A 27,720-nucleotide genomic window follows, 5' to 3' on the forward strand; every position below is an offset into this window, starting at 1 on the left:
AAGACCTTTGTTCATCTTTGAAATGCAAATGGAGATATTTTTGATGAAATCCAAGAGCTTTCAATCCCTCCACTGGGAGCAACGCAATTTAAACATTCAAGATCCAGAACGATAGGAAAGACGTCATTAAAGTAATCCATGTGACTCCAGTGGTTTACCCTCAATTTTTTGAAGCGACGCAAGAGCAAACATAATTTACCTCTATATTTACAAAATAATATTATCCAAATCTCCTAGAGTTAAACAATTGAGTTTTACCATTTTCAAATCCATTAGCGAGATGCTAACGGTCTAATCAGATTCAATGTACTATGCTAAGCTATGCTAAAAGTGGTATCGCTAGACCCAGAGATCGGCTGAATGGATTCGAAAACGGTAAAACTCAGCTTTTTAACTGTAGGGGAGTTGGAAAATAAGTCTATTTTCAAAAAAAGTGGAGTGTTTATTTAACTCAACACGCATGTGTTGTGGTGCTCCCCCTACTGGATAGCAGGTCAATATTTTTGTAAATAAAGTGGTAAATTATGTTTTTTGTGTGTGCACAAAAAAATCGCTTCTTAAAATTGAGGGTAAACCACTGGAGTCACATGGATTACTTTAATGATGTCTTTCTTATCGTTCTGAATCTTGAATGTGTAAATTGCATTGATCCCAGTGGAGAGCCAGCTCTCGGATTTCATCAAAAATATCTTCCTTTGTGTTCTGAAGATGGATGAAGGTCTTATGGGTGTGGAACGACATGAGGGTGAGTAATGACAGAATTTTCATTTTTGGAACTATCCCTTTATAATTATATTTTTCTTGGGATTAAATAATTTTTGCATCAGATTGTTAAAAATGGATACTTTGTAGATCCTCTAATAATATTTACTAGTTACATTTTACTTTCCTGGCGAACCTAATGTGTCAGTGAAAATGCAAGATTTGGTCTTTAAAAAAAAAAACACTTTTCAACCTTTTTTTGGCATAACCTTGAATCTACAGTCTTCATATGTGATATAATAGATCTATAAGTTTAAGAGTCACTACTGCACATGTGCAGGAAAGAGATTGGTCCAAATAAAAAGTTACATTCACAATATTGTCATCTGCAGGAGCGGATAGTGACCAAATGCTCCTGGAAAAATACAGCTATATAATGATATTTTATTGGAAAGTTTTAATAATAAAACATTTTTTCCAGTCCTTTGAAGCTGGATTGTCCTAGTGTTAGCTGTATCCCACTGGGGTAATATAGAGTGGAATTCTTTCCTTTTTCACTTTGCGAAACCAACTAGAAATCTCAACTCATGTTGTTTTCACAGATCCAGTATGAAATACAAATAGCAGATTTTGTTGGATTGTATGTTCTATCATTTTTTAAAACAAAAAATATATATGTGGAAAAAAATCCACTGCCCGGCAATTCTCCAAAAAACAACAACAACAAAAAACACTTCTACTGTTATACAACTTCCTAACACACTGTCCTCTGTATCTCCATCAGGAGTCTTTTATGGAGCTAGGCTACTGTACATCAGATGAGTGTATTTACACAGCCACAGTGGTGGTAGAAGACACGGGTGTTGCGGCTCCTTCCGGTGTAACCTTAGCCAATCGGTGGTCCTTGTTTTGCGAGCAGCTCCGTCCGCAGAGCTGGCAGGAAGCGCAGCAGGAGTTGCAGCAGGGCAAGAAACGAAACACACTCACTCGCCACAGGAACCAGCCGGGGGCCCAACAGCACCAGCACGTGAGAACCCCGCCAGCCGTCACACCCAGAACCACATACAGCGCCAGCAGAGAAATGGAAGACTGGGATTCTGGAGAAGAAAGAAAACAATTCCCAGTGAGATTTAAATGAATCCAGCACAAACACTCTATGCACTCACTCCATATTCTTTAAACTGCCATCTATGGCATCAGTTATTAAAAAGACCAAAATCTGGTAATCATGCGTCTTTTAAAATAAAGCAATAAACCATGATAGGGTGTGCATTATAGTGACTTTAGCATGACTAACTCAACAGCAATAGCAATATTATAAATGACACTTTGCTCAGTAAATAGTTTGATTTGTTTAAAGGTACCCTAGAACTTTTTTTAAAAAGATGTAATATAAGTGCAAGGTGTCCCCTGAATGTGTCTGTGAAGTTTCAGCTCAAAATACCCCATAGATTTTTTTAAATAAATTTTTTTAACTGCCTATTTTGGGGCATAATTAGAAATGAGCTGATTCAGGGTGTGTGGCCCTTTAAATCTCGTGCTCCACGCCCCAAGAGCTCACGCTTGCCTTAAACAACATAAAAAAAGTTCAAATAGCTAATATAACCCTCAAAATGGATCTTTACAAAGTGTTCATCATGCAGCATGTCTAATCGCATAAGTACAGTGTTTATTTTGATGTTTACATCGATTCTGAATGAGTTTGAGCCTATGCTCCGCGGCTAATGGCTAATGCTACACTGTTGGAGAGATTTATAAAGAATGAAGTTGTGTTTATGAATTATACAGACTGCGAGTGTTTAAAAATGAAAATAGCGACAGCTCTTGTCTCTGTGAATACAGTAAGAAACGATGGTAACTTTAACCACATTTAACAGTACATTAGCAACATGCTAACGAAACATTTAGATAGACAGTTTATAAATATCACTAAAAATATCATGTAATCATGGATCATGTCAGTTATTATTGCTCCATCTGCCATTTTTTGCTATTGTCCTTGCTTGCTTACCTAGTCTGATGATTCTGCTGTGCACATCCAGACGTTCTGCCCTTGTCTAATGCCTTGAACATGGGCTGGCATATGCAAATATTGGGGGCGTGCATATTAATGATCCCGACTGTTACGTAACAGTCGGTGTTATGTTGAGATTCGCCTGTTCTTCGGAGGTCTTTTAAACAAATGAGATTTATATAAGAAGGAGGAAACAATGGAGTTTGAGACTCACTGTATGTCATTTCCATGTACTGAACTCTTGTTATTCAACTATGCCAAGATAAATTCAATTTTTGAATCTAGGGCACCTTTAATAAATAGTTATCAGAACAAATAATTGGTGACTATGTGTTTATTCACTACATTTTGTACAGTAAAATAAGATATGATATGCTACTTTTGGTTAACTAAAGCTTTCTTTGTGAAATCTGTCCCTTCAAGTAGTGTGCCATTGTTTGAACACCTGTGGACTTTTAAAAGCAATTTAGATCGGATGTGGAGGCAAATGACATTTGTTCAAATGCACAATTGTGAGTAGTGGCTACTTAGCAGACTAGTGCTCTTGAGAAGTTACAACGAGTAGCTGATTTACAGCTCACTGTTTGCAATGAACATTTATGTGCTCCTCAATTAGCTTTGTGTCCTTAGCCTTTTAGAGTTCACCATTATACAGCAATAAAACTAAATTTATGGACACTCAAAAAGAGCCACCGTTCTGAGTAGTCATTGTATTTTGGGTGAATCGAACCATACTCTTTCACCACAGGTTTTTCATCTATCTAAAATCATTTTTAAGGTCTAAATATGCACTTAAAACTGGATGGTGGATATTGTACAGCCAATGAAATGACTTTTAAACCCACAACCATGTAAAACTGATTTACTGAACATTGCTGCAGCTTAAACAGACAGTAACATGTGCTTGGTTTTGTTAGTTCAGCCTTCGACAATCAACCATATCTGGGAAGCCTGTAAAACAAGTTTTTAGAGTTTAATTTTAAGCAATTGGGCCATATGGACAAGAAACATCTGACTTATCTTTAAGGAATGGATCATTCAGAAATGAAAATGCTGTAATTTATGCAAATTTGTATGGAAGCTTGTTTCTGCCAAGGAATAAAACAATTTAAACGATAATTGCGACTTTTTATCTCACAATTCTGACTTTTTTCTCACAATTGCAAGTTTACATATAGCAATTCTGGCTTTCTTTTTTTTTTTTTATTGTTTATATCTCACAATTCGGAGAAAAAAAGTCAGAATTGTGAGATATAAACTTGCAATTGCAAGAAAAAAGCCAGAATTGCGCGATATAAACTCGAAACAATTGCGAGATATAAAGTTCAATTCTGAGGGAAAAAAGAGTGACTTTTCTTTATATCTTACAATTCTGACTTTATAACTAATAATTGTGAGTTTATGTCATGCAATTCTGACTATAACACACAACTGCGAGTTTATACCTCGCAGTTCTGACTTTATAACTCGCAAATGTGAGTTTTTATCATGCAATACTGAGAAAAAAGTCAGAATTGCGAGATGTAAACAAGCAATTGTGAGAAAAAAAGGGATATAAATGATTTGACAAATGCAAATGAGGTTTGAGGACCAATTTCAGTAAATTTTCAGCAAATAAAAACTTACATTTTAACTTTTTATCACACAAAGCTATCATATGAATTCAGAAGACTTACAAAGTCTTAATATAGTTGTATGGATTTATTTTATTGTGCTTTTTGTAACTTTTTGAGCTTGATGGAAAAGAGCCTTGGCATTATTTCTTGTTTGTGTTCAACGAAAGAAAAGAAACTCATACAGATTTAAAACAATATGAGAGTGAGTATATGATTTTCATTTTTGAATCAGCTATTGCTTTTTTTTTCTATTGCAAATTCAACATTAAACATGCATGAAGAAATAGAATACAAAAATTTCTACATTCAACTAGCAATTACTCCTTTAAATGTGCATAAATCCTCTTGACAAACAAGTAACCACCATAATGTGTGAGGATTTTTGTTCTGTTTCTGTTTGGTTGCATGATTTTACTGCTTTTCAGAACTACTGGAGAGCTTACCAGTCACAGAATCCAGTTCAGGAACTGCGTTCGGAGTGGCACAGTTCTTTAAAGTGGACACTGTCAGGGTAGGCATGTTCAGCATCCGTGCTGGCTGAGTAACAGGGTGCTGCGGGGGCTTGGGAGTAGATAGAGGACCTTAAACACACAAAAACAAGATCAACACCTATCAGAAACAAATCCCAGTTGGAAAAGCCTACTTTAAATAAACTCATTACTGACCACTGCAACCAGGATAATCAATTAAGTCACTGCCATCGCCACAGTTGTCAATGCCTTTATCATCTGCACAAACCAGACTCATGGGAATACACTTTCCATTCCGACAGTTGAAGTAAGGCTGTCCGCTGCACTCTGATTGGTTAAAACCTGGAGAGACAAACAATATGAGCAGTTTCTATCATGCTTAGACTTAAAAAAGTTAAACCGACTGAGAAGTAGGGATGCTTTCGAAACATTGCTTTGTGAAAGTTCATATCCTTTGTAAAACTTCTGTTTCAAACCAGTGATTCGGAGCGAATATCAAACTGGCAAAGTCATGTGATTTCAGTGATTTCAGCTTTTGTTACATCATAACCAGTGCTGAGTAGTAACTGATTACATGAAATCTGGATTACGTAATCAGATTCCAAAAATGAACTACTTGCTATATTTTTAAAATACTCATAATCAGATTACAGTTACTTTTTTATACATTATATGATTACGTTATTCTCACAATGACAGTAAATTATTCATAATTCATTGATTCTTCCTACTACAAGATAAATAGAATATATATCTTTTTAGCAATTGCTTTATTTTGATTGTTTTCATTTTAAAATAATTTATTTTAAATGAATATTTTTATGATTTAATTACTAAATGGCTTTTCATTTAACTCATGAACCCCACTCTGGGAAACCCTGATGTAATGTAATATTTAATGCACTTCATATTGCTGATAAAGAATGGAATACATTTTCTGTCTCTTTTTTATTTTTATATCAATATCAATCCTATTCAAATCAATGTAATAAACGTGTTTGGTAAAAAGTTGTCTAAAAGTAAACAAAAAGATTATTACCTTAAATGTGTAGGATTACATATCATAACTGTTTCGAAATGTTTCGAAAATTCAACTATTCACAGATATGAGCCAATCTCTGTGAAAACATAAACTGGTGTCAATATCATTTTTACCTGATCTCGGATCTGTTTTATAAATGTGGAAAACATTTTTAATAACACCATTTTATAATAAAAATAAGAGCTGTTAATACTTAAAATCAAACAAAACAAGTCCTACAATTTAATAAAATAACATATATAATATAGCTACTTCATACTTTATGCTATTAGAGGAATTGTTAACTTCATTTATTAGATTAAATATAATTTATAAGATGTAAAGGGTGTTTTTATGCATGTTTGGGCTGAGTTTTCGTTGCATTTACACTGTTCCGTCACCAGTGTGTGGCTTTTCAAGCACTTGTTTGGAACAGCGAATCATTTTGTGAATCAGTTGGTTCAACAAATCTTTGTTTCTCCCATCACTACTGAGAAGTGTATGTAAACACATTCTAACCCAGTCTGAATGAAGTGAAGTCTCCAACAAAGTCCACCCTCGGCTGGGTTCCTCGCGTCACAAGACGTAGAGTTAGAAATTTGCCCGTTGACAAGACCGGTCTGGGAGGGCTCTTCCCACAGAGTGGCGGGCCAATTGGGGGTGCGGACTTATCCCTCCCATCATAGAACTGGATGTAAGAGCCAGCATGGCAGGGGTCTTCTGGCCCCTCCCTGGTGGTTGGCTCCAAGCTCAGGTCGGGCCGCGTCGGGCCAGATGAAGAGGGCCCCCTGGGTGATTCTGGGATAAGGGGTGGGGGGCTGTGCGGTGACACTCTAAGCAGGCTGTAGACCAGGAAGAAGCGGAAGTAGAACTGCACCTTGTCCCGGGGGGTGGCAGACTGCATGGTGAGGTGGCAATCCGTTCCCATGGAGACAAAGTAGTACTTCCGTGACTCTTGGTGGGACTTTACGATCATGCCGTCCCCCTGTATCGTCTGTCCACAGAAGTCCACCACATTCACTGTTGGGAATATTGAGATTCAGGGTCATTTTCTTTGATAAATTGAGAAGTGGGGCTCCAAACCAATGTTTCTTTCAGTTAAAGGTGCCGTAGAATGTCTTTTTAAAAGTAATATAAGTCTAAGGTGTCCCCTGAATGTGTCTGTGAAGTTTCAGCTCAAAATACCCCATAGATTTTTTTTTTATTAACTTTTTTAAATGCCTATTTTGGGGCATCATTAAATATGAGCCGATTCAGGCTGCGGCCCCTTTAAATGCTCACGCTCCCCACCCACGGAGCTCGCACTTGCCTTTAACAGCATAAACAAAGTTCACACAGCTAATACAACCCTCAAAATGGATCATGCGTAAGTACGGTCTTTATGTTGATGTTTACATTTGATTCTGAATGAATTTGAGGCTATGCTCCGTGGCTAACGGCTAATGCTACACTGTTGGAGAGATTTATAAAGAATGAAGTTGTGTTTATGAATTATACAGACTGCAAGTGTTTAATAATGAAAATAGCGACGGCTCTTGTCTCCGTGAATACAGTAAGAAACGATGGTAACTTTAACCACATTTAACAGTACATTAGCAACATGCTAACGAAACATTTAGAAAGACAAATATCACTAAAAATATCATGATATCATGGACCATGTCAGTTATTATTGCTTCATCTGCCATTTTTCGCTGTTGTTCTTGCTTGCTTACCTAGTCTGGTGATTCAGCTGTGCACATCCAGACATTCTGCCCTTGTCTAATGCCTTGAACATGGGCTGGCATATGCAAATATTGGGGGCGTACACCCCGACTGTTACGTAATAGTAGGTGTTATGTTGAGATTCACCTGTTCGCCGGTCTTTTAAACAAATGAGATTTATATAAGAAGGAGAAAAAAACAACAGTGTTTGAGACTCACTGTATGTCATTTCCATGTACTGAACTCTTGTTATTTAACTATGCCAAGATTAATTCAATGTTTTATTCTAGGGCACCTTTAATTTTTACCAAGTCACCTTTATTTATATTGCGTTTAATATACAATGCAGATTTTTTCAAAGCAGCTTAACAGTAATAAACTGGAAAATAACAGAATCGATGCAAAATTCTTCTAATATGTTCACATTTAGCTATAAACATCTTTATTTCAGTTCGAGTCAGTTCAGAGTTGATTCAGATCAGTTCAATAAGAGCGCTGATGTTGCAAAGTGTTCCCATCCGATAGTGTCGCTGCAGTCAAATCAATAATATTCCTGAATATTAAGTGCCTTAACTAAGCAAGCCAAAGATGACAGTGGCAAGGAACCCAAACTCCATGTTGTGTAGAATGAAATAAAGAACACAGGGATGGAAGGAAAACAGAACAAATCCATTTCTAATCTAAAAAGACCACAAGCATGTACTAGCTTTGCATCCCCCCATCTGGGGTACGAACCAAATAATAGGAAGATTTACAACCTCTCCTTGGTTTATTAGCTTTGTTACCAAGGACAACTGGTGGATCCGTGATGTCTCACTGCCAGGAATGTCCAGAGAAACCTTCTATTGGTGGAAAAGGACCAATACCTCAAAATATTCCGTAACCATGTATCCTAAACTGAGTTTCCACAAAAATGAGCAGCAGCAGAATGGTAAGTTCCCTATAAATGTTTTAATTGGCCAGACTAAAGCGCTCTGAGCTCCAATCACACCCGGGTTCCCATTGTAATTTGCAACTCTAGAAAAACAGCAGAGAGCGTGCCAACTCTGTGGGTAATGACACAGATGCCACGGGCTTTTCACAGGAACAGATGAGGAGGTGTTACATTAATGTTTGGTGTCTGATCAAATCAATCAACCTTAGCTAGATGTATTGTCTAATAATGATTTTTATATCTTATATCTGATTTTTAAGTCTATATAATGCTACAGTTACAAAACATTGTGGTAGAAAATAATTGTTCTAAGATTTTTACAAATATGTTTTTCACTCTAAAAAATGCTGGGTTGTTTTAACCCATGTTTGGATCAAATATGGACATGGGATATGGGTTTAAAATTTAATTTAAAATTTGGGTTGGGTTTGTCCATACTTGACGCAACCCAGCATTTTTGTGAAACAAACAATTATATACTGTAATGGAAGGTAATAATTACAGTATACAATTAAAATTATGGTAAAAATATATATTTTTTTTTTATTTGTAAATAGGCTACTTTAAAACTTTTTTCTCTTTTGTTTTTTTGAGCTGTATATTAGGGTAAAGGGCTTTGGCACGAGTAAACTTTAAAAAAAAAAGATTTTAAAAAAGTTATTTAATTTAACAAGGTTATTTTAGTTTATTTAAATATATAATTTTAAAAGTTATTTCAAAAACTAACAATAGTAATTTCAAAAACTAACTGAAAACAGACTAAAGGTAATTTTAAATCTACTTCTATTTAACTTCATTAGATTACAGTTGTGGCAAGACAAATTAGGCTACATGGGACAAGCCAAATGTCTGTGCAACTCCAGCTAGTTCTAATGCCAATACACACAAATGAATTAAGAATACGAGAAGAAACTCGATTGCAACAAGTGTCTGAGACAACGAGGTAATAACGGGATAAATCTTGAGAAGTGAACACCCATCACCCTACCTGTCTCAATGGAGTGACTCTGGCGTGTCATTAAGCTGAACAGAACAAACCATCCTGACAGGTGCTGAATGCATTTCACTGTGTCCATCTCGGGTGTCCAAGCAAAGGCACTTGCTCCTCCAATGTTAAACGCAATTGTTCTGTCGCATTTGTATCGCGAAAAGTCTACTCTCGCGCAAACCAAACATTCCCCTAATTTATAAAGACGACGTATAGCCCGTGAAACACCCCAGAAGCGTCTTTTAATGCTTTTGAAGAGGGAATATTTGTCTATAGGCGTCTCAGATGCGTCGAGCTTAATCCTTGTTCATCATCCCGGCTTTTGTGCCTTTGAAGACTCTTTGTCAAATTTATGCGTCTGAACTATTTCCATGACAACAGGTCCAATGTCACGGATCTAAAGGAGGAGCCGTGCAGGACCCCCTCAAAGTCCCCCCCCCCACCCCCCCCCACCCCCCCCCCACGCAAGCACCATCTAGAGCTGAAGACAGGGGTAAACATCTGTCACAATGATTACATTTGGACATGCTCACAGTTGCAAAGTGTTTGTAGAGCACTAAAAGGGAACTGTTGGAGTTTTATAATAACATGTGTACTAACTCGTATACTAAGAAGTTCATTGACGAATAAGGTTTTTAAAAGTGTAAAATAAAACATAATGGAGATATAATTAATTGTGAAGTTTTATGAAGTGTTAACAGTGAGATATGTGGTTTTTATAATCAATTAACACTTCTTTTGTCAGTTTTTACAAGATGGACCAAATTTGTCACCAAAAAAGTCATTGTTTGGCCAAAGCATTGTTTGAAAATATCGTCATTCGGTATAACCAAAAGTTTCATTCGGTAAAACCAAAATTTTGGTTAAACCAAATGACGATATTTTCAAACAATGCTAACAGGCTGATATCTAGCTAGCAAAAGGACAATCAAGCATTTTATATTTAGTACAAGTTTTTCAAATATTTCAACATTTTCCATGATTTATAGCGGTTGTACCGAATGACCTGATGTTTCAGGACATATGAGCAAGTGAAAACATGAATTTTTCAAATAGTTAAAAGAGAATTAGTTAATTTGCTTCATGACCATGTGGACCTTTGCAGGTGTCTGAATGATGTCACATCCTATCACATGATATTGATTGCATGAATTGATCCAAAATGGTCCCTTTATATTGGTTACCCCGAATGACATCAATGAAATTCATTTTTCCGGACATTTGTTCTCATAGCAAAGCAACACATTTTAATTCACATTACACATTCTACACATTTTAATAACATTTATCACTTTGTTGATATATGATGTTATAAAATCATGCCAGAATAAAAAAAACATATACATTTATTGGTAACACTTTACAATAACAGTACATGAATAACCATGAACTAATACCTGAGTTAATAGTTACTTCAACATGAACTCATGATTAGTTGAGATATGAACTAATGAAGAGTGATCCTTAACTACGACAGGAGTCATAGGGATTCATGCTTGAAAACAGAAGCCTTTACTATGCGTTAATACATGTTTGATAATTAATGCATTAATTAACATTTAGGGTAAACTAAATCAAACAGTCTCTATAAGAAGGAATAATACATATTTGGACTTTGAAATAAATTTAAACAATTTATTCTTGTCAGAATTTAAACTACTGACATCAGCAGCTTCATTATAAACATTACTGAAAGGCACAGGATTAGTTTGTAATTATTTTCACTGACCCTCCCTATCAAACATATAAAATACTAAATACACTATTTATCTTAAAAGGTTTATCTTAATCTGTTTTGTGATATTCTTTCCTATCAAACTAAACTACTGTGACTTACATCAGTTCCTGAGGAATCGGTTCCCAAAAAAATAACCAAACAGGAAACATGAACTAAGGTCAGGGAGTGTTTGCTGGGATCAGATTCAGAAGTTCACTCTCCATCCAGACGCAGGCCGTGATCATACTGTACCTCCATTCTCTGACTTTTTGAAAAGTCACACAACATCACTTAACTGGGCTGAGTACTTATATAGTTGTGTTAGTACAAGTGCATTTGAAAGTAAGTTAATGATAATCATGAGCTGAATTTGGTAAGTAGTTAACAGTGAATTAATTATGATTGTGCCCCCTCAAGTAAAGTCATGACATAAGTATACATTAACAAACCATTAGTTGATGTTAGTATATGCTTAGCTAATAATGAGTTAATTATGATTGTGCCCCCTCAAGTAAAGTCATGACATGATGCACATATCACACATCATTAACTAATATATGAATAAACACTATAGAGTGCCATCCTTATTCCTTTACACCCCGGTACAAAAAAACTAAAATAAAAAGTATTTGTATTTTATTTTTATTTATATAATTAAACATATATGGACTTGAAAGCAAGCCATAAACATACCTGTAAAGACACACATAAGGCACATTTACATCTAAAATAGCGCGCATCCACAAGCTAATGTTTATCAAAGCATATACATTTAAACGACAAAAATACAAATACAGTTAATAACTGCACATAACCTCCTGAAAACCCCAATAAAACATACATGTAAATATGTCTTTAATTATTAATTCGGCTTACCAAAGCAGTCAACATTTATTAGTTTAAAATGCCAGCAACACAACAAACGCGCCAAGAGAACACCTAGCGTGCGCCACTAATGAGTGTCCCGCCAGAAACAAACCCTACATACTTTAGTTCCGGGAATAAACTATGACTATTTAGCTATATGACTAAATATAAATTAACTGTAAAAATCAGAAAACAGTTTATATCAAATTCAATTTATTAGTGGTAGTTAGTCTATTTTCCACATTTGATTAGACAGATCTATGGAATTAATGGCTAAATAATCATGTGCCATTGCAATTATTTGTCACAAAGCTGCAGATGGCAGATTATGATATTACAGTGTAAATTATGACAGTATTAAATTGATTCAAATTCAGAGTACTTCTTGTTTACTCTTATGGAGGCTGATTTATTTAGTTTACCCCTAAATGTTAATTAATGCATTAATTATCAAACATGTATTAACGCATAGTTAAGGCTTCTGTTTTCATGCATGAATCCCTATGACTCCTGTCGTAGTTAAGGATCACTCTTCATTAGTTCATATCTTGACTAATCTTGAGTTCATGTTGAAGTAACTATTAATTTAGGTATTAGTTCATGGTTATTCATGTACTGTTATTGTAAAGTGTTACCCATTTATTACATTTTAAGATATTTGAATCACAAATGAAATGGCTGTATTGGCCTTTGGATGGTTAAACCGAATTACCTTTAGACACAAAATATGTCACAAAATATAATTAAAACCTTTTGGATTCAATAAAATAGATCTAGTTGTACTACATTACATACTTTGGATGTCATATCTTTGTTTTTTTCATTATTAAGGCCTTCGAACAAGAAAATGACTCGTCACGTCATTGACCCAAGTATATACTATTGTCAAAGGTTTGGACTTAAATATTCACTCTGCTTTTTTGTTCAGAATTGTCATTAAAACTATAACACAAATGGAAGTTATATGTAGGCTTCTACAACATTGCCAACTAGACTCATACTTGACTCTCATTGCTGCTTGCCCTTTATTTGGTCCAACAGAGCCATAGTTTTGTAAAGAAATTAAGGTATAGACATGAGTTGTATTTGTCTACAGAACAAATTTCAAGCATTTAAGCATACACCTTTAGAAAATTACCTTTAAAATAACTTTGAAATCATTCTAAAACCCTATAAAATAACATATATTACACAATAAAAACACAAACAAACACTATGGTGTCATGAAGTCCAGCACTAAACCCAGCCTGCAGCAGGACTCGCAAACTTATGTTTCTTGATTCAAGCCGTATAGGACACAGCCAAAATTCCTCTTCAACAATATGTTAAACACACACAGACATGCACACACACACACACACACACACACACACACACACACACACACACACACACACACACACACACACACACACACACACACACACACACACACACACACACACACACAAACACACACACACAAACACACACAGAGAGAGAACATCCAGGCATTATTCCACGTTTTGGCATTTATATACCTTCTCTCCAGATTCATGACCTTCTTGTGACACGGTCAGAAACCTCTACATGACATGTTCTGTTTTAAGGTGAAGTCAGTAAAAAGCTCTTAAACCTTTGGGGTGAATGGAGCTTCTTGTTAAAAGTTTCATTGGACTTCACTCTTTTGAGTGTGTGAATGTGTCTCATGATCTACCCTGGGAATCTATTCAGGCAAAATTCCTACAAGACAAAACAAAAACATACACACACACACAAAAAAAAAAAGATTAAAATGAGAACATAAGAAGAAAAGTAAAGCATAATCAATCTATATACATATTAGCCAATATCATATACCCAATATCATATATATATATATATATATATATATATATATATATATCATATTAATCATATTAAACATTAATCAGCCATTACTTCAGTCTTCAGTGTCACATGATCCTTCAGAAATAATTCTAATATGCTGATTTGATACTTAATACTAGTTATTATCAATGCTGGAAACATTTGTGGTTAATATTTTTTTGGAACCGGTGATACTTTTCAGGGATTCATTGATAAATAAAAAGTAAAAAAGAACACCATTTATTCAAAATATAAATCTTTTCTAACAATATAAATCTTTTTATCACTTTTTTATCAATTTAACATATCCTTGTTGAATAAAAGTATTAATTTCTTTCAAAAAGAAAAAGGGGGGGAAAATGACTGAGTATATTGTTACAAAATATTTCGATTTTAAATAAATGCTGTTCTTTTCAAACATTTATTCATCAAAGACTCCTGAAGTATCACAGGTTATAAAAATTTTTTAAGCAGCACAACTTTTTACAACATTGATAATAAATCAGCATATTAGAATGATTTCTAAAGGATCATGTGACACTGACTGGAGAAATGATGCTGAAAATTCAGCTTTGCATCACAGAAATATATTATATTTTAAAGCATATTAAAATAGAAAACTATTATTTGAAATTATAATAATATTTCACAATATTACTGTTTTTTCTGTATTTTTGATCAAATAAATGCAGGCTTTATGAGCATAAGATACTTCTTTCTAAAACATTAAAATGGTAATGTTTCGAAATTTTGACCAGTATATCAAATTTATGCAAAACAATTTGATTTGTGAAAAATTACATCTATTTAACTTTTCACAACAATCATTATTGTGCAATTTGTGGACAACGTCATGTTGTCCATGTCAAGGCAAATTAGCCATTTATGGACTTTTAAATGTCATCTGGCTCAAAAATAGCATATTATCCAAAGCTTTAAATACTTCGTTTTGAATTACAACAATTTAATGTGTTGTATGTTTCTGCGCAACGAAAAAGTTTGAAGAAAACTTGCCATGTGCAATACCAAAACATTGAACGAGCTGTGCGCGCCAACGGATTTACGTCAGACGCCGCGATTACGTCACGCGTAAGTACGTACGTCTCATAGAAGTTTGAAACTGACGAAGGGACAAAAATATTTATATAAAAGCTGACGCAAGGGCGCTAAATACAAACGTACAATCAATAAAGTGTGATTTAAAATTCCTATATTTATAAAAGAATCTTCACAGTCAAGAATCTCCTGGTTAATTTACGCCAGGTGCATTTATTTAATGAAAATAAGTCAAGAGCTAGCTGCTAGCATGCTAACTGCGTAGCTTTAGCAGCCTCGATGAAAATACTCAATATTATTGTGTTTACTAAAGATTTATAAAACAATACAGTTGTGTCGAGCCCGTAAAACGCCGTATTTATTTTTGACGGTATGTTTTATTCTAAACTGTGAATTATGTTGATGTGATAGTCTAAAATGTGTGTGCTAATTGGGACTCAGTGGTGTTTCTTGAATTTTATTTTCTGTGCTTGCCAATTATTTGCTTGTTATCATAAATAAGCTGTCATTAGAGTGTTTTTCTGATGTATGGGGTAAAATCAAAAGTGTTGTGCATGCTGGACCAATGATGCAAGGCCTGTGCATCACAGATGTGTGTAACTGTCAAGTGAGTGTGATGTGATTTTTGCTGTTTTTGTTTCTTTTTTATGTGTATGTTGTTGACTGTGTATGTTTTGTACACGTTTTCTGTATAACTCTGTAAAAGTTTGTGTGTGATGTGTTCTTTCTGACTGCAGGGTGTCTGTACATGTCTGTTCAGCTGCATGTTGTGATTTTGTGTGTCATTTTAACAGTTTCTACTTTGTGCAGAATGGCTCCTCGGTTGCAGCTGGAAAAAGCTGCTTGGCGTTGGGCAGAGACAGTCAAACCAGAGGACATCACACATGAACATATCGAGTTAGCTTATAGGATCGCAGTGCCGTTGTGCAAAAGAGGGGCATGCAGGTAATATGGTGGTGATAATGATCTGTGTTTACTATTTAGTTCAGAATGGCATCAACTCTAGGAACTGTAATTCCATTTAAAGGAACTCTTTTATTGGAACAACTGTGAAAACATGTTTTTATTTCTGCACGTTGTTGTAATCACATCACTGTTTCGCTTTGAACATTTTGAACAGGAGGAACTGTAAAGGAAATCCTAATTGTCTAGTTGGTATTGGGGAACAATCATGGTTAGGAGAAATTGATGAAAATACCTTCCACAACATTGATGACCCAAATTCAGAAAGACGAGATAAGGTATGCCAAATGACATCTTGTTTCAGTTACTGAAAATGTTTTTTAATGGCAACAATGAATTATAGGGTTGTCAACTTAGGGCAAGTTTATTAAAGGGTTAGTTCTCCCAAAAATGAAATTTCTGTCATTAATTACTCACCCTCATGTCGTTCTAAAACCGTAAGACCTTCTTTCAGTCTTTGGAACACAAATTAAGATATTTTTGATGAAATCCGAGAGGTTTTTTTTTTTTTATCCCTCAATAGAAAGCCATGTAATTACCACATTCAAGGTCCAGAAAGGTAATAAAGACATTGTTAAAATAGTCAATGTGATTACAGTGGTTAAACCTTAATGTTATGAAGCGACAAGAAATTTTGTGCGCAAATACAAAACAAAAATAACGAATCTCACGCGCTGTTTATGTTGCGTAGATAGTGCAGCGCTTCCGTGTTCCACGTCAGAACGCTGACTCAGTATTGGCTGACGCTGTTCACATGAGCACCACAATATATGCCTGTGATGCTGACACAGGAGCCATCCAATTCGCTTAAGTCGTGACGTAAGGAACACCGTTTCCAGGTCCAAGCCTCAACTCGTTTCACTTGAGAATGCCATCTCGACGGCCATTTAAGAGCGCCATTTATTCATAATAAACATTCAACATTTTAAAAAGTTAAACATTTAAAATACTTACAGTCTACACAACAGTCTCTGTGCTCACAGTGTCACAGACATTACTGTTTTAACAATTTATAAAAGATGAATCACTGTCTGGCCATCTGGGATTTTGGTATGGAGATAAAGGTTATGATTATAATTTTTTTGGTAGTATTACACCACATCGTGTGTATATTAGCACTGTTTGTTGTTTTCTTGTGGTATGAGATAGCGCTTCCGGGTCCAAACACTCTGCTGTGTGACGTCAGACTTAAAAACCGGATAATGAGCCAGCGTTCTGACATAAAATAGTCGCATGGACTATTTTAACAACGTCTTTGCTACTTTTCTGGCCTTGAATGAAGGTAATTACGTTGCTTTCTATGAGGGGATAAAAACCCCTCGGATTTCATAAAAGATATCTTAATTTGTGTTCTGAAGATGAACTAAGGTCTTAAGGATGTGGAACGACATGAGGGTGAGTAATTAATGACAGAAATTTCATTTTCTCGGTGAATTAACCCTTAAATACTAATTTGTCAACATCAACATTTATGTGAATGCTTTCTCTGTTTCAGAACACATTTGTGGGCCTGACGAATCTTGGCGCCACATGTTACGTGAACACTTTCCTCCAGGTGTGGTTCCACAATCTGGAGCTCCGCAGAGCCTTATATCGATTTCAAAATTCCAGAGCTGAAGGACACAACACGGATTCAGGTGAGCTTGAGGTTCTAAAGCCTGGATGATTTTTTTGTCCAGCAATTGCTTTACTTCTCATTAGGCAATTATGATACCGTTGTACACTACAAATAAAGAATTGTTAGTTTAACTTAAAAAAAATTACCTGGTTTATTAAATTTAAAGTTACCTGGTTGCCTTAAAATTTTGAGTTCATTGAAATTAAAAATTTGAGTTAATACAATGAAGGTGATTGGTTTAATCAACAGAAACTCAAAATGGTATGTTATCTGAACCACATTATTTAAGTTGATTAATAATTTTTTTGTGTAGCATGCAATTGTAGTATTGCAGTGGCAGTTGCCATTTAGTAAAAATTTTTTAGTACATTTAGTAAATGGCAAATATTAAAAAAATTGTTAGTACTTTTTTTTTTTTTTTTTTTTTTTTTTTTTATAATTATAAGGAGATTCACTCTGGAGCTACTTTGGAGCTAAGCATCAACAGTACAATGCTGAAAGCATGACTTTTAACATTAAATATGCATTAAAAGCATATTTATTTATTGAATTTGACTTATTTTGTGCACATTATTCTTCATACAAACAGATTATGAGCCACGGACGATATGCGAACATCTCCAGTATCTGTTTGCATTGCTACAGAACAGCAACAGACGGTATATCGACCCCTCAGGGCTGGTGAAGGCTCTTGGGCTCGACACAGGGCAACAGCAGGTGAGCAAGCATAAGATGGATTATGTTGGAATGTCCTGTGGAGCATGTGAAATCTCAAAAGCCATGTTTATTTTGTTTTTAGGATGCTCAGGAATTCTCCAAACTCTTCCTATCACTTCTTGAAGACACACTTTCAAAGCAGAAGGACCCAAATCTCCAAAATGTCATCCAACAGCAGTTCTGTGGACAGTTCTCTTATGTTACCGTGTAAGTTAAACAAACATTTTTTCAGATTGATAAGTTTCTTGTCACTTGATATATTTATAGTCACATATATATATAGTCACTATATATGTAATTATAGGTTATTATAGTCACTTTGAAAGTGATGTGTACAATGACATGTACAATTATGTTATAATATTGTAATTAGTGCTTGTTTTTTTTGTGTGTGTGTTATGTTAGATGCAACAAATGTGGACGTGAGTCTCCTCTACCATCACGATTTTATGAGCTGGAGCTGAACATTCAAGGACATAAAAACCTCACGGAGTGCGTTACAGAGTTTTTGAAGGTGACTGCTCACATTTATTGTGCCTGACAGCTCCATATGTCTATGGAGATCAGATATTAAGGTTCTCAATGTGTTGTTCTACCTGCTGTTTAGGAGGAGAAGCTGGACGGTGATAATCGTTACTATTGCGAGAGCTGTCAGAGTAAACAAAACGCCACCCGTCGGATCAAGCTCCAGAGTCTTCCCCGCACAATCAACTTTCAGCTCATGCGATTTGTTTTTGATAGGTGAGTATTGTAATATGTCATTATCAGATCTGTTACCAGATGTTTTATAACCGTTTTTAATCATTTGTTTCTCATCTTTCTCTGCGTCTGTAGGCAAAGTGGTCATAAGAAGAAACTTAACACCTTCATTAGTTTTCCAGAAGTTCTTGACATGGGGCCATTTTTGGAAGGAAAAGGTATACTGTGCATTAATGTGCATTTAATATATACACTACAGTTAAAAAGTTTGGGGTCGGTAAGAAGGTTTGTTTTTGAAAGTCTCTTGCATTAACCATGGCTGCATTTATTTGATCAAAAATACAGTAAAAACAGTAATATTGGGAAACATTATTAAAATTTAAAAGAACAGTTTTCTATTTTAATATAATAGAAAATGTAATTTATTCCTGTGATGACAAAGCTGAATTTTCAGCATCATTACTCCAGTCTTCAGTGCCACGTGATCCTTTAGAAATCATTCTAATATGCTGATTTGATGCTCAAGACACATTTCTTATTATCAATGTTCAAAACTTTTGTAAATGGTGATACATTTTTCCAAGATAATTTGATTAATTGAAAGTTAAAAAAAAATGTTTATTTGAAACAATGTAAAAATCTGTCACTTTTGGTCATTAATGCATCCTTTTTGAATAAAAGTATTCATTTCTTCACCCCAAACGTTTTGAATGGTAGTGTATGGCAGCTCAGAATCATAGATAAGGAATAGGAATTGTAATCAATGAACATTACTTGATTCTTTTTTCTAAATTCAGATGAGAAGTGCACGTATGAGCTCAGCGCTGTGTTAATTCATCGTGGCGTGAGCGCATATTCTGGTCACTACATTGCCCACGTAAGAGATGCCCACACCAATGACTGGTACAAATTCAATGATGAGGAGATTGAGAAAATGGAGGGCAAGAAACTTCAGCTGGGCGTTGAGGAAGACATTGGTAATGACACATTTTGGTTTTAGTTTGAATGATGTCTCATTTTTGTAGCGACTTGTTAGTGCAGTTGCTTTTACAGTCTTTAAAATGAAAAATGATAAAAAATAAAAATATAGTTTATTTCTTATCCTTTACATTCCAGCCGAGACGGGCAAGTCTCAAACCCGAAAGCCAAAATGTAGCAAAGGCTATCACTGTTCGAGGAACGCATACATGTTAGTGTACAAACAGCAGACAGAAGAGATTGACCAAACAGAATCTAACGTTGAAGTTCCAGGTAAAATGAACTGTATGAACATTATGGATTAAACATTCACATATGAGTGTTTTAATGTGCCAATGTAAATTAAGAGGAAAGTAAATGTTTTTCCCCCTAATTATTACATAATATTTTTTGAAAGTGTTATCTATTTACTACATTATTAAAGTAGAAGCCTCTCATGATGTCTATTTAAGATGTATTTATTTGTTTTTCAGTTTTTCTCCAGAAGCTAGTTGACCAGGACAACAAGAAGTTTGAGGAGTGGTGTAATGAGATGGCAGACATGCGAAAGCAGAGCGTTGACAAAGGCAAAGCCAAACATGAGGAGGTGAAGGAGCTCTACGAATTGTTACCCGCGGAAGACGGTCCGTAAAAATGCCCTGTGCATCAGTTTCTCTGACAATATAAACTGTTAAATCTTTGAACATTTTGGTGTTATATTTACACTACAATTCAAAAGTTTGGGGTCGGAATGATTTTTTTTAATGGTTTTGATAGAAATCTCTTATGCTCATCAAGACTTCAAAAATAAAAGTAATATTGTGAAATGTCATTACATTTTAATGGAACTTTTTTCTATTTGAATACATTTTAAAATGTATTTTATTCATGTGATGCAAAGCTTTATTTTCAGTATCATTACTCCAGTCTTCAGTGTCACATGATCCTTCAGAAATCATTCTAATATGCTGGTGATATTTGGTTCTCAAGAAACATATTACAGTTTGTGCTACTTAATATGTTTGTGGATTTTTTTCAGGATTCTTTTATGAATAGAAAGTTCAAAAGAACAGAAATTATTTGAAATGGAAACAATGTAAAAGTCTTGACTGTCACTTTTGATCAATTCAATGCAGCCTTCCTGAACAAAATCAGTCATTTCCTAATTAAAAAAATCGTATTAACCCCAAACTTTTGAACAGTAAGGCTTTGGATTAGTGTGAAAGCATCTGTTTTTCAATAAGGAATCAATGTATGGGCTCCTTTTGTGTTTTTAGGCCAGTCTTATGAGTTTGTGCCTCTGGAGTGGCTGAAGAAATGGCTTGATGACTCCACGGCCATCAAGGAAATTGACAACAGCCAATTCCTGTGCTCCCATGGCAAACTGCACCCAGACAAGATTGGCGAGGCCAAAAGAATATCATTGAAGGCTGCCAATCTCCTTTTTGGCCGCTACGGAGGAGGACCCAGACTAGACCGTAAGGGTTTCTCTTGTCAAACTTCTCCTTAATCATTCAATACCGTTTTGTTCCATATATTCATTCTTCCTGGATGGTGTTTAGGGTCATACCTCTGCAGAGACTGTGTCACTCAGCGATGTCGGGTGATCAGACTGAAAAACCAGCTAAATGAAGATTACAAAGAGGTCACAAATCTGGCCAAAGCCTCTTTGAAAAGGTACGGAGTGCTAAATCAGCCGCTTCTTTAACAGATGCTGATAGTGCTGTTCATTAGATGTTTGTTGAAGCTGATCTTGTGTTTATATTGGGTGTATTTAGTGATGAATTAGGGTTCTGGATTGGTAAGGCATCTCTTAGGAGCTGGAGACAATTGGCATTAGACCAGCTAGAGGAGGATGAGGAGGAAACCAAACACAACAACAGCAAAATTAATGGAGAGAAAAGCAGCAGCCCAGGAGCTAAAGGTACCGAAGCTTACAGATGGTCTTTCTATCTTTTGCTTTAAGGCTTGTCTTTTAGCTGTTTATTCTCTTTTTGTCTCTTTGTTAGTTGATGGAGTTAAAGGAGATGATGACAGGGACGGTGAAGAGATGAAGAACTTTAATGAAGACATTCTCTGTTATCATGGTTTGTTTTCTCTGGATAAAACTGAAAACTAAATGTGTGCATGTAACCAGTTTAATGATGGCAAATGAGATGCACAAAATTAAAAATGTGTATTATTATTATTTAGCAAGGTTGGTTTTTATAATGATACTCTGTAATTGTGCTGATTCTTTCTCCTGCAGGTGGTCTGAGTATATTAGAGAACGACAGACGGCTGGTTTCTGCAGAGGTGTGGAATAAACTGCGGATGTATTTCCCCAAAGCACCAGAGTTCACGCAACATCACGAGCCCTGTCAGCAGTGCATGGTAACAAATTGATCAATTAGCACAGCTGTCATGGTTAAAAGGTGTAGTGGACACTCAAAACCTTGTGATCTGCCTACTATTTTTTGGGAAAAGTATTTTTTTAAGATATACCGTTTCTTTCAGAGGCTGGAAAGGGAAGGGAAAGAGAACGAGGCTTTGAACAGAATGATGGCAAATGAACAGAAGAGCTCCCTGCTCAACCTCTTCCAGGAGAAAAATCGACCCACGCTGCAAAAATGGCCACAGGTAATCATTTTCCACAAATAAGGGATTATGTTTCAGTTTTTCCCCTGATGTTTTGAATAATTCAAATGTTTTTCAGTAGAGCTGACTTTGATTTGAATTATGTTTTAGGACACAGATCTTCTGTTCATTGTACCCCTTTACTTTGTAGAAGAATGGAGGAAATTTATCAGGTAATGGAATTTTCTTTTCTTTTTTTTTCTGTAATTACTGAAATGATTTTACAGATGAAATATGAATCATTTTGATATGTCCTAAATTATTGTAATGTCTCCTGTTATACTTGATCACACCACAGGAGGCCAGCAAAGAGTAACCCAGTGTCCAATGTGGGGAACAGTATCCTGCTCTGCCCTCATGGAGGCTTCATGTTCACCTACGACTCCATGCTGCAAGGAGACGCCCAACAGTGAGTTTCTCAGTCCTGACCTCTCACATGTCCTGGAACAAAAATAATATTCAGCTTTTAATTATTGATATCAGATGTCATTAAACAAAACTGCAGAAATAGTTTAATTTGCATTATTTTCAACTATCAAGAGCAACTCTGGGTTAAGTCTGAGTGTTTGTGTCTGTCAATGCACAGTATAGCTCTTCTCTGGCCTGCCGAATGGGAGGTAATCAGCAGAATGTTTCTGGTGGACCAGGCCATCTCCATATGTCGGATTTATGACAAAACGCAAGACAATGGCAATGTGCAATACCAGACTCATCCAGGTGAGATGAACGGTCAACCCTTAGCCAGTATTTTCTTCGAGGTCCCTCAAACAGACATTGTATTTGATGTGAGAATGTGTGTTGTGCTGTCAGATTTGTGTCGAGAGTGCCGAGAGGGCTTCATATTCCAGCAGCAGAGGGACATGAGGGAGTATGCGCAGGCCACTGTGTATGTTCGCAAAGTCATTGACAAGAAAATGGTGAGTCACGTGTCCTCAATTTAACCATAAACATAACAATTGTACTACCAGGAATAACTCATGAGTGTCCTTGGCTTTCTCTGTTATAGATGATTAAGGAATCTGCCCCTGAGTTCAGTGTGAGTGGGTCAGATGTTGAGGATGAAAGAGAAGAGCCAAAGATAGATGGAGAGAAAGATCCAGACTTCAGTCAGGTATGTTTGATCTGTCTGTCTATCCATCTTTCTTACTGTCTGGCTAGCCATCTGTCTATCCAAATATCCGTCTATCCATCTGTCTGACTATCATCTATCTACCAATTATCCACCTGACTGTCTGCCTGTCTATCTGACGGTTTATCCATCTATCATCTGTTTATTTCTCTATCTGTCTGTCTATCATCTAGTGTTGTCAAAAGTACCGACTTCGGTACCTGGTCAGTACTGAAATTTTAAAAACGTGACGCTTTGAGCGCTGTTGAGTGGATTCGTAAACATCTCTGATTGGCCGTTGTTTTCACGGCTCATCGGATATGTCTGTGATAGGCTTCAATGATCAACGCTGTAAAAACGTTGTAAATAGTCATCAATTAATCTCTTCACTAAGCGCTTACACAGATACACTCGGGAGCATTTGAAAGCAGGCGTCTATCGCGGATCGGTCCACTGTTAGACGCCTGCTTTCAATCGCTCGCGCTCCCACTTTCAAAACGCTTTCAAATTCAAACACTTCCGTGTGCTTTCAAATGCTCCCACGCGTTGATCATTGTAGCCAATCACAGGCATATCCGATGAGCGCGTCAACACAATGGCCAATCAGAGATGTTTATGAATCCGCTCAACAGCGCGAAGTCGGTACTTTTGACAACACTACTATCATCTGACTATCCATCTATCTGCCTATCCAAATGTCCGTCTGTCTGACTGTCATCTATCTACCGATTATCTACCTGACCGTCTGTCTGATGACCATCTGACTGTTTATGCATCTGACTTTCTATTCGTCTGTCTGTTTGTCTGTCTATCCATCTGACTATCCATCTGTTTGCCTGTCTGTTTAACTATCTGACTATACGTCTGTCTGTCTATCAAACTATCTTGTCTCTGTCCGTCTGACTGTCCAACTATTTGACTGTCTATCTGTCCATCTGTCTATCCGACTATCTGTCTGTCTGTCCGACTGTCTGTCTGTTTGTCCGTCTGTCTATCCAACTAACTGACTGTCTGTCTGTGCGTCTATCCAACTCCGACTATCCGTCTGTCCGTCTGACTGTCTCTCCAACTATCTGACTGTCCGTCTGACTGTCTATCCAACTCCGACTATCCGTCTGTCCGTCTGACTGTCTATCCAACTATCTGACTATCCGTCCGTCTGTCCATCTGACTGTCTCTCCAACTATCTGATTATCCGTCTGTCCGTCTGACTGTCTATACAACTCCGACTATCCGTCTGTCTGTCCGTCTGACTATCTCTCCAACTATCTGACTATCCGTCTGTCTGTCCGTCTGACTGTCTCTCCAACTATCTGACTATCCGTCTGTCCGTCTGACTGTCTATCCAACTATCTGACTATCCGTCTGTCCGTCTGACTGTCTCTCCAACTATCTGACTATCCGTCTGTCTGTCCGTCTGACTGTCTATCCAACTATCTGACAATCCGTCTGTCTGTCGTCTGACTGTCTATCCGACTCTGCCTGTCTGTCTGTCTATCCAACTATTCAACTGTCTGTCTCTGTCCTTCTGCCTATCTGACTGTCTATCCAACTATCTGACTATCCGTCTGTCTGTGCGTCTGACTGTCTCTCCAACTATCTGACTATCCGTCTGTCTGTCCGTCTGACTGTCTATCCAACTATCTGACCATCCGTCTGTCTGTCGTCTGACTGTCTATCCGACTCTGCCTGTCTGTCTGTCTATCCAACTATTCAACTGTCTGTCTCTGTCCTTCTGCCCATCTGACTGTCTCTCCAACTATCTGATTATCCGTCTGTCTGTCCGTCTGACTGTCTATACAACTCCGACTATCCATCTGTCTGTCCGTCTGACTATCTCTCCAACTATCTGACTATCCGTCTGTCTGTCCGTCTGACTGTCTATCCAACTATCTGACCTTCCGTCTGTTTGTCCGTCTGACTGTCTATCCAACTCCGACTATCCATCTGTCTGTCCGTCTGACTATCTCTCCAACTATCTGACTATCCGTCTGTCTGTCCATCTGACTGCCTATCCAACTATCCGACTGTTTCTCTGTCCGTCTGCCCGTCTGACTATCCAACTATCCGAATATCTGTCTGTCTGTCCGTCTGACTATCCATCTGTCTACCTGATTATCTATCTATCTATCTATGGCTCAAGCTCCCTTCTTTACATCAGTCTGAGGGTGGAGCCAAACGTCAGAAGCTGAACGAGACCGTCTCTCTCTCTGCACCCGCTGTTGCCTCTGCCTCAAAGTCGGGCATCAGGAGGAGTACAAGGCACAGGAAACTCCGTGGGGAGAAGGCCCTCATCGTCTCTGCCAACCAGACGCTCAAAGAGCTAAAGATCCAGGTCTGTTAGTACAGCGAAAAATAACTATTTAGATTTTGTGTGATGCCCCATGTTGTCTTATTTAAAATAATTGTATCCACAGATCATGCATGCATTCTCCGTGGCTCCATTCGATCAAAACCTTTCCATAGACGGACGCTGTTTAACAGATGACTCCGCCACACTAGGAAGCCTCGGAGTCATCCCAGAGAGTATCATTTGCCTTAAGGTACAACTCTCAACTCTGTTTTGATGGGAACAGATACATTATCTATTTCAAAACATAATGAGCTGCCTACCTAGACAGCCTTTTTGGGCATGATACACTACCGTTCAAAGGTTTGGGCTCGGTAAGATTTTCTGACAGAAGTCTCTTATGCTTACCATAATATTGGGAAATATTATTAGAATTTAATTTAACTGTTTTCTATTGTAATAAATTATTTTTCAATGACAAACAATTATTAAATAGTTATTATATAATAGTTGTAAAGTGGATTGTTTAGCCTGTTTACTAATTATTAGTAGTAAAACTGCTTGAATTTTTGTCCTACAGGCTGATGAGCCCATTGCTGATTATGCTGCAATGGATGATGTTTATCAAGGTAAGTGCTGTTTATGTCATCTTAAATTCTTTTCTATGTCATTTTCAAACACATTAGTCTGCAGTTTTTGATGCTGAGTTTTTTGTTTTTGTAGTCTGTATGCCTGAAGAAGGATTTAAAGGTATGAATACATTATTGTGATCATTTCTGACATGCATTTTAATCTTTAAAACCTTTGTGAAAGAATCAGGAACATGATATTGTCAAACATTATTCATTTTCTACTGTATTTGTTTCCTTTTTGTTCAGGCACTGGACTATTAGGACACTGATGGAGGCTTCAGATGTGGAACAATGCTGACAATGTCTGAGCAAGGATAAAGCTTGAATTACACATAGATATTCATTCTTGGGATGACTTCTTTTTGTTCTTTTTTATTTTATTTGTTTTTGAATGTTGCAACAACTTCAAAAGTGTCTTTTTGCTTTAAAACATCGTGCTGGCTTTTAATATTGAAAGATGTTGATGCATTCTGCAAGGTTTTGTGGTCGTGCTTACCATGACTGTGAAAAATACGGGTCGAGATTTCCTCAAAGGACGTTCCATTTCAAGGAAAATCTGAATTCCTCCTTGTTTGTTGCAATGTCATGTTCAGAGATTATGGTCTGATGATATTTTGTGTGTAAAACAGTAAGTCTCTGTAAATCCTTTGTTGAAAAGAAGCTTGTGATGGCACTGCAATAGAGCTCGTACATATTTAAGAATGCATGAGCAACTTGAATATTAAAAAATATTTAGTCTTTGTTTCATTAATGTAAATAACCTCATCAAAATACAGCAGTGAAGAAAAGTCTAGAAAGATGAGGATAAATAGGAGACATTTCCGAATGTGGAAATATTACAGCATTGCTAAATAGTTTAGACATGTTCTGCTACTTGAAATATGTAGCAGGCATTTGTGTGAACTTTTCTGTATGTTCTTTCATATGGGCAATAAATATTCTTTTTACATCTTCAGATGTGTTTTTTATGTGTAGAACAACTGTAGAGATTGTTTTTGTAAGAATGTTTATATAAATATTAACATTTTTATGTGTGCTGCTTGTAGTAGGAATGCACATATTCCTGTTACTGTTGTGTTTCTGCTCCAGTCAGTTAATTTATTGAGACCCAGCCAAAAAATGTTAACATACTGACTGATATGATAAAAAAAAATTATATTTTGTATCCATACTATTATAACTA

At 36.4% G+C, this 27,720-nt stretch overlaps 2 protein-coding genes across 9 annotated transcripts; one reads left to right on the plus strand and one right to left on the minus strand.

Annotated features, from left to right (window-relative positions):
* Nucleotides 1-1,530: 1,530 nt before the first annotated feature.
* On the minus strand, nucleotides 1,531-9,537 carry ldlrad2 (low density lipoprotein receptor class A domain containing 2). The gene is made up of 6 exons (XM_067388830.1): nucleotides 9,450-9,537; nucleotides 6,648-6,843; nucleotides 6,343-6,572; nucleotides 4,998-5,144; nucleotides 4,776-4,913; nucleotides 1,531-1,799 (listed from the first exon to the last, which is right to left on the minus strand). Exons 1-6 carry the CDS (start codon nucleotides 9,535-9,537, stop codon nucleotides 1,531-1,533), a joined length of 1,068 nt encoding a protein of 355 aa, XP_067244931.1.
* A 5,414-nt stretch (nucleotides 9,538-14,951) lies between these two features.
* usp48 (ubiquitin specific peptidase 48) lies at nucleotides 14,952-27,463 on the plus strand. 8 transcript variants are annotated; one of them, XM_067387878.1, is made up of 28 exons: nucleotides 14,952-14,974; nucleotides 15,748-15,882; nucleotides 16,058-16,178; nucleotides 17,396-17,537; nucleotides 18,108-18,235; nucleotides 18,318-18,442; nucleotides 18,641-18,749; nucleotides 18,843-18,976; nucleotides 19,070-19,152; nucleotides 19,732-19,911; nucleotides 20,051-20,185; nucleotides 20,386-20,535; nucleotides 21,169-21,369; nucleotides 21,454-21,568; nucleotides 21,670-21,815; nucleotides 21,901-21,978; nucleotides 22,140-22,264; nucleotides 22,388-22,510; nucleotides 22,619-22,680; nucleotides 22,806-22,916; nucleotides 23,094-23,224; nucleotides 23,318-23,424; nucleotides 23,514-23,618; nucleotides 25,759-25,950; nucleotides 26,033-26,158; nucleotides 26,486-26,534; nucleotides 26,629-26,655; nucleotides 26,784-27,463. In XM_067387878.1, exons 2-28 carry the CDS (start codon nucleotides 15,749-15,751, stop codon nucleotides 26,804-26,806), a joined length of 3,162 nt encoding a protein of 1,053 aa, XP_067243979.1. In that variant the 5' UTR covers nucleotides 14,952-14,974; nucleotide 15,748; the 3' UTR covers nucleotides 26,807-27,463. The 8 variants fall into 8 exon arrangements, with proteins under 8 accessions (XP_067243979.1, XP_067243976.1, XP_067243977.1 ...); XM_067387875.1 differs by having other exon boundaries at nucleotides 14,970-15,544; XM_067387876.1 differs by having other exon boundaries at nucleotides 14,970-15,544; nucleotides 25,777-25,950.
* The last annotated feature ends 257 nt before the right edge of the window (nucleotides 27,464-27,720 follow it).

Source organism: Chanodichthys erythropterus, chromosome 6 (genome assembly GCF_024489055.1).
Source record: "Chanodichthys erythropterus isolate Z2021 chromosome 6, ASM2448905v1, whole genome shotgun sequence".
Lineage (NCBI taxonomy): Eukaryota > Metazoa > Chordata > Actinopteri > Cypriniformes > Xenocyprididae > Chanodichthys > Chanodichthys erythropterus.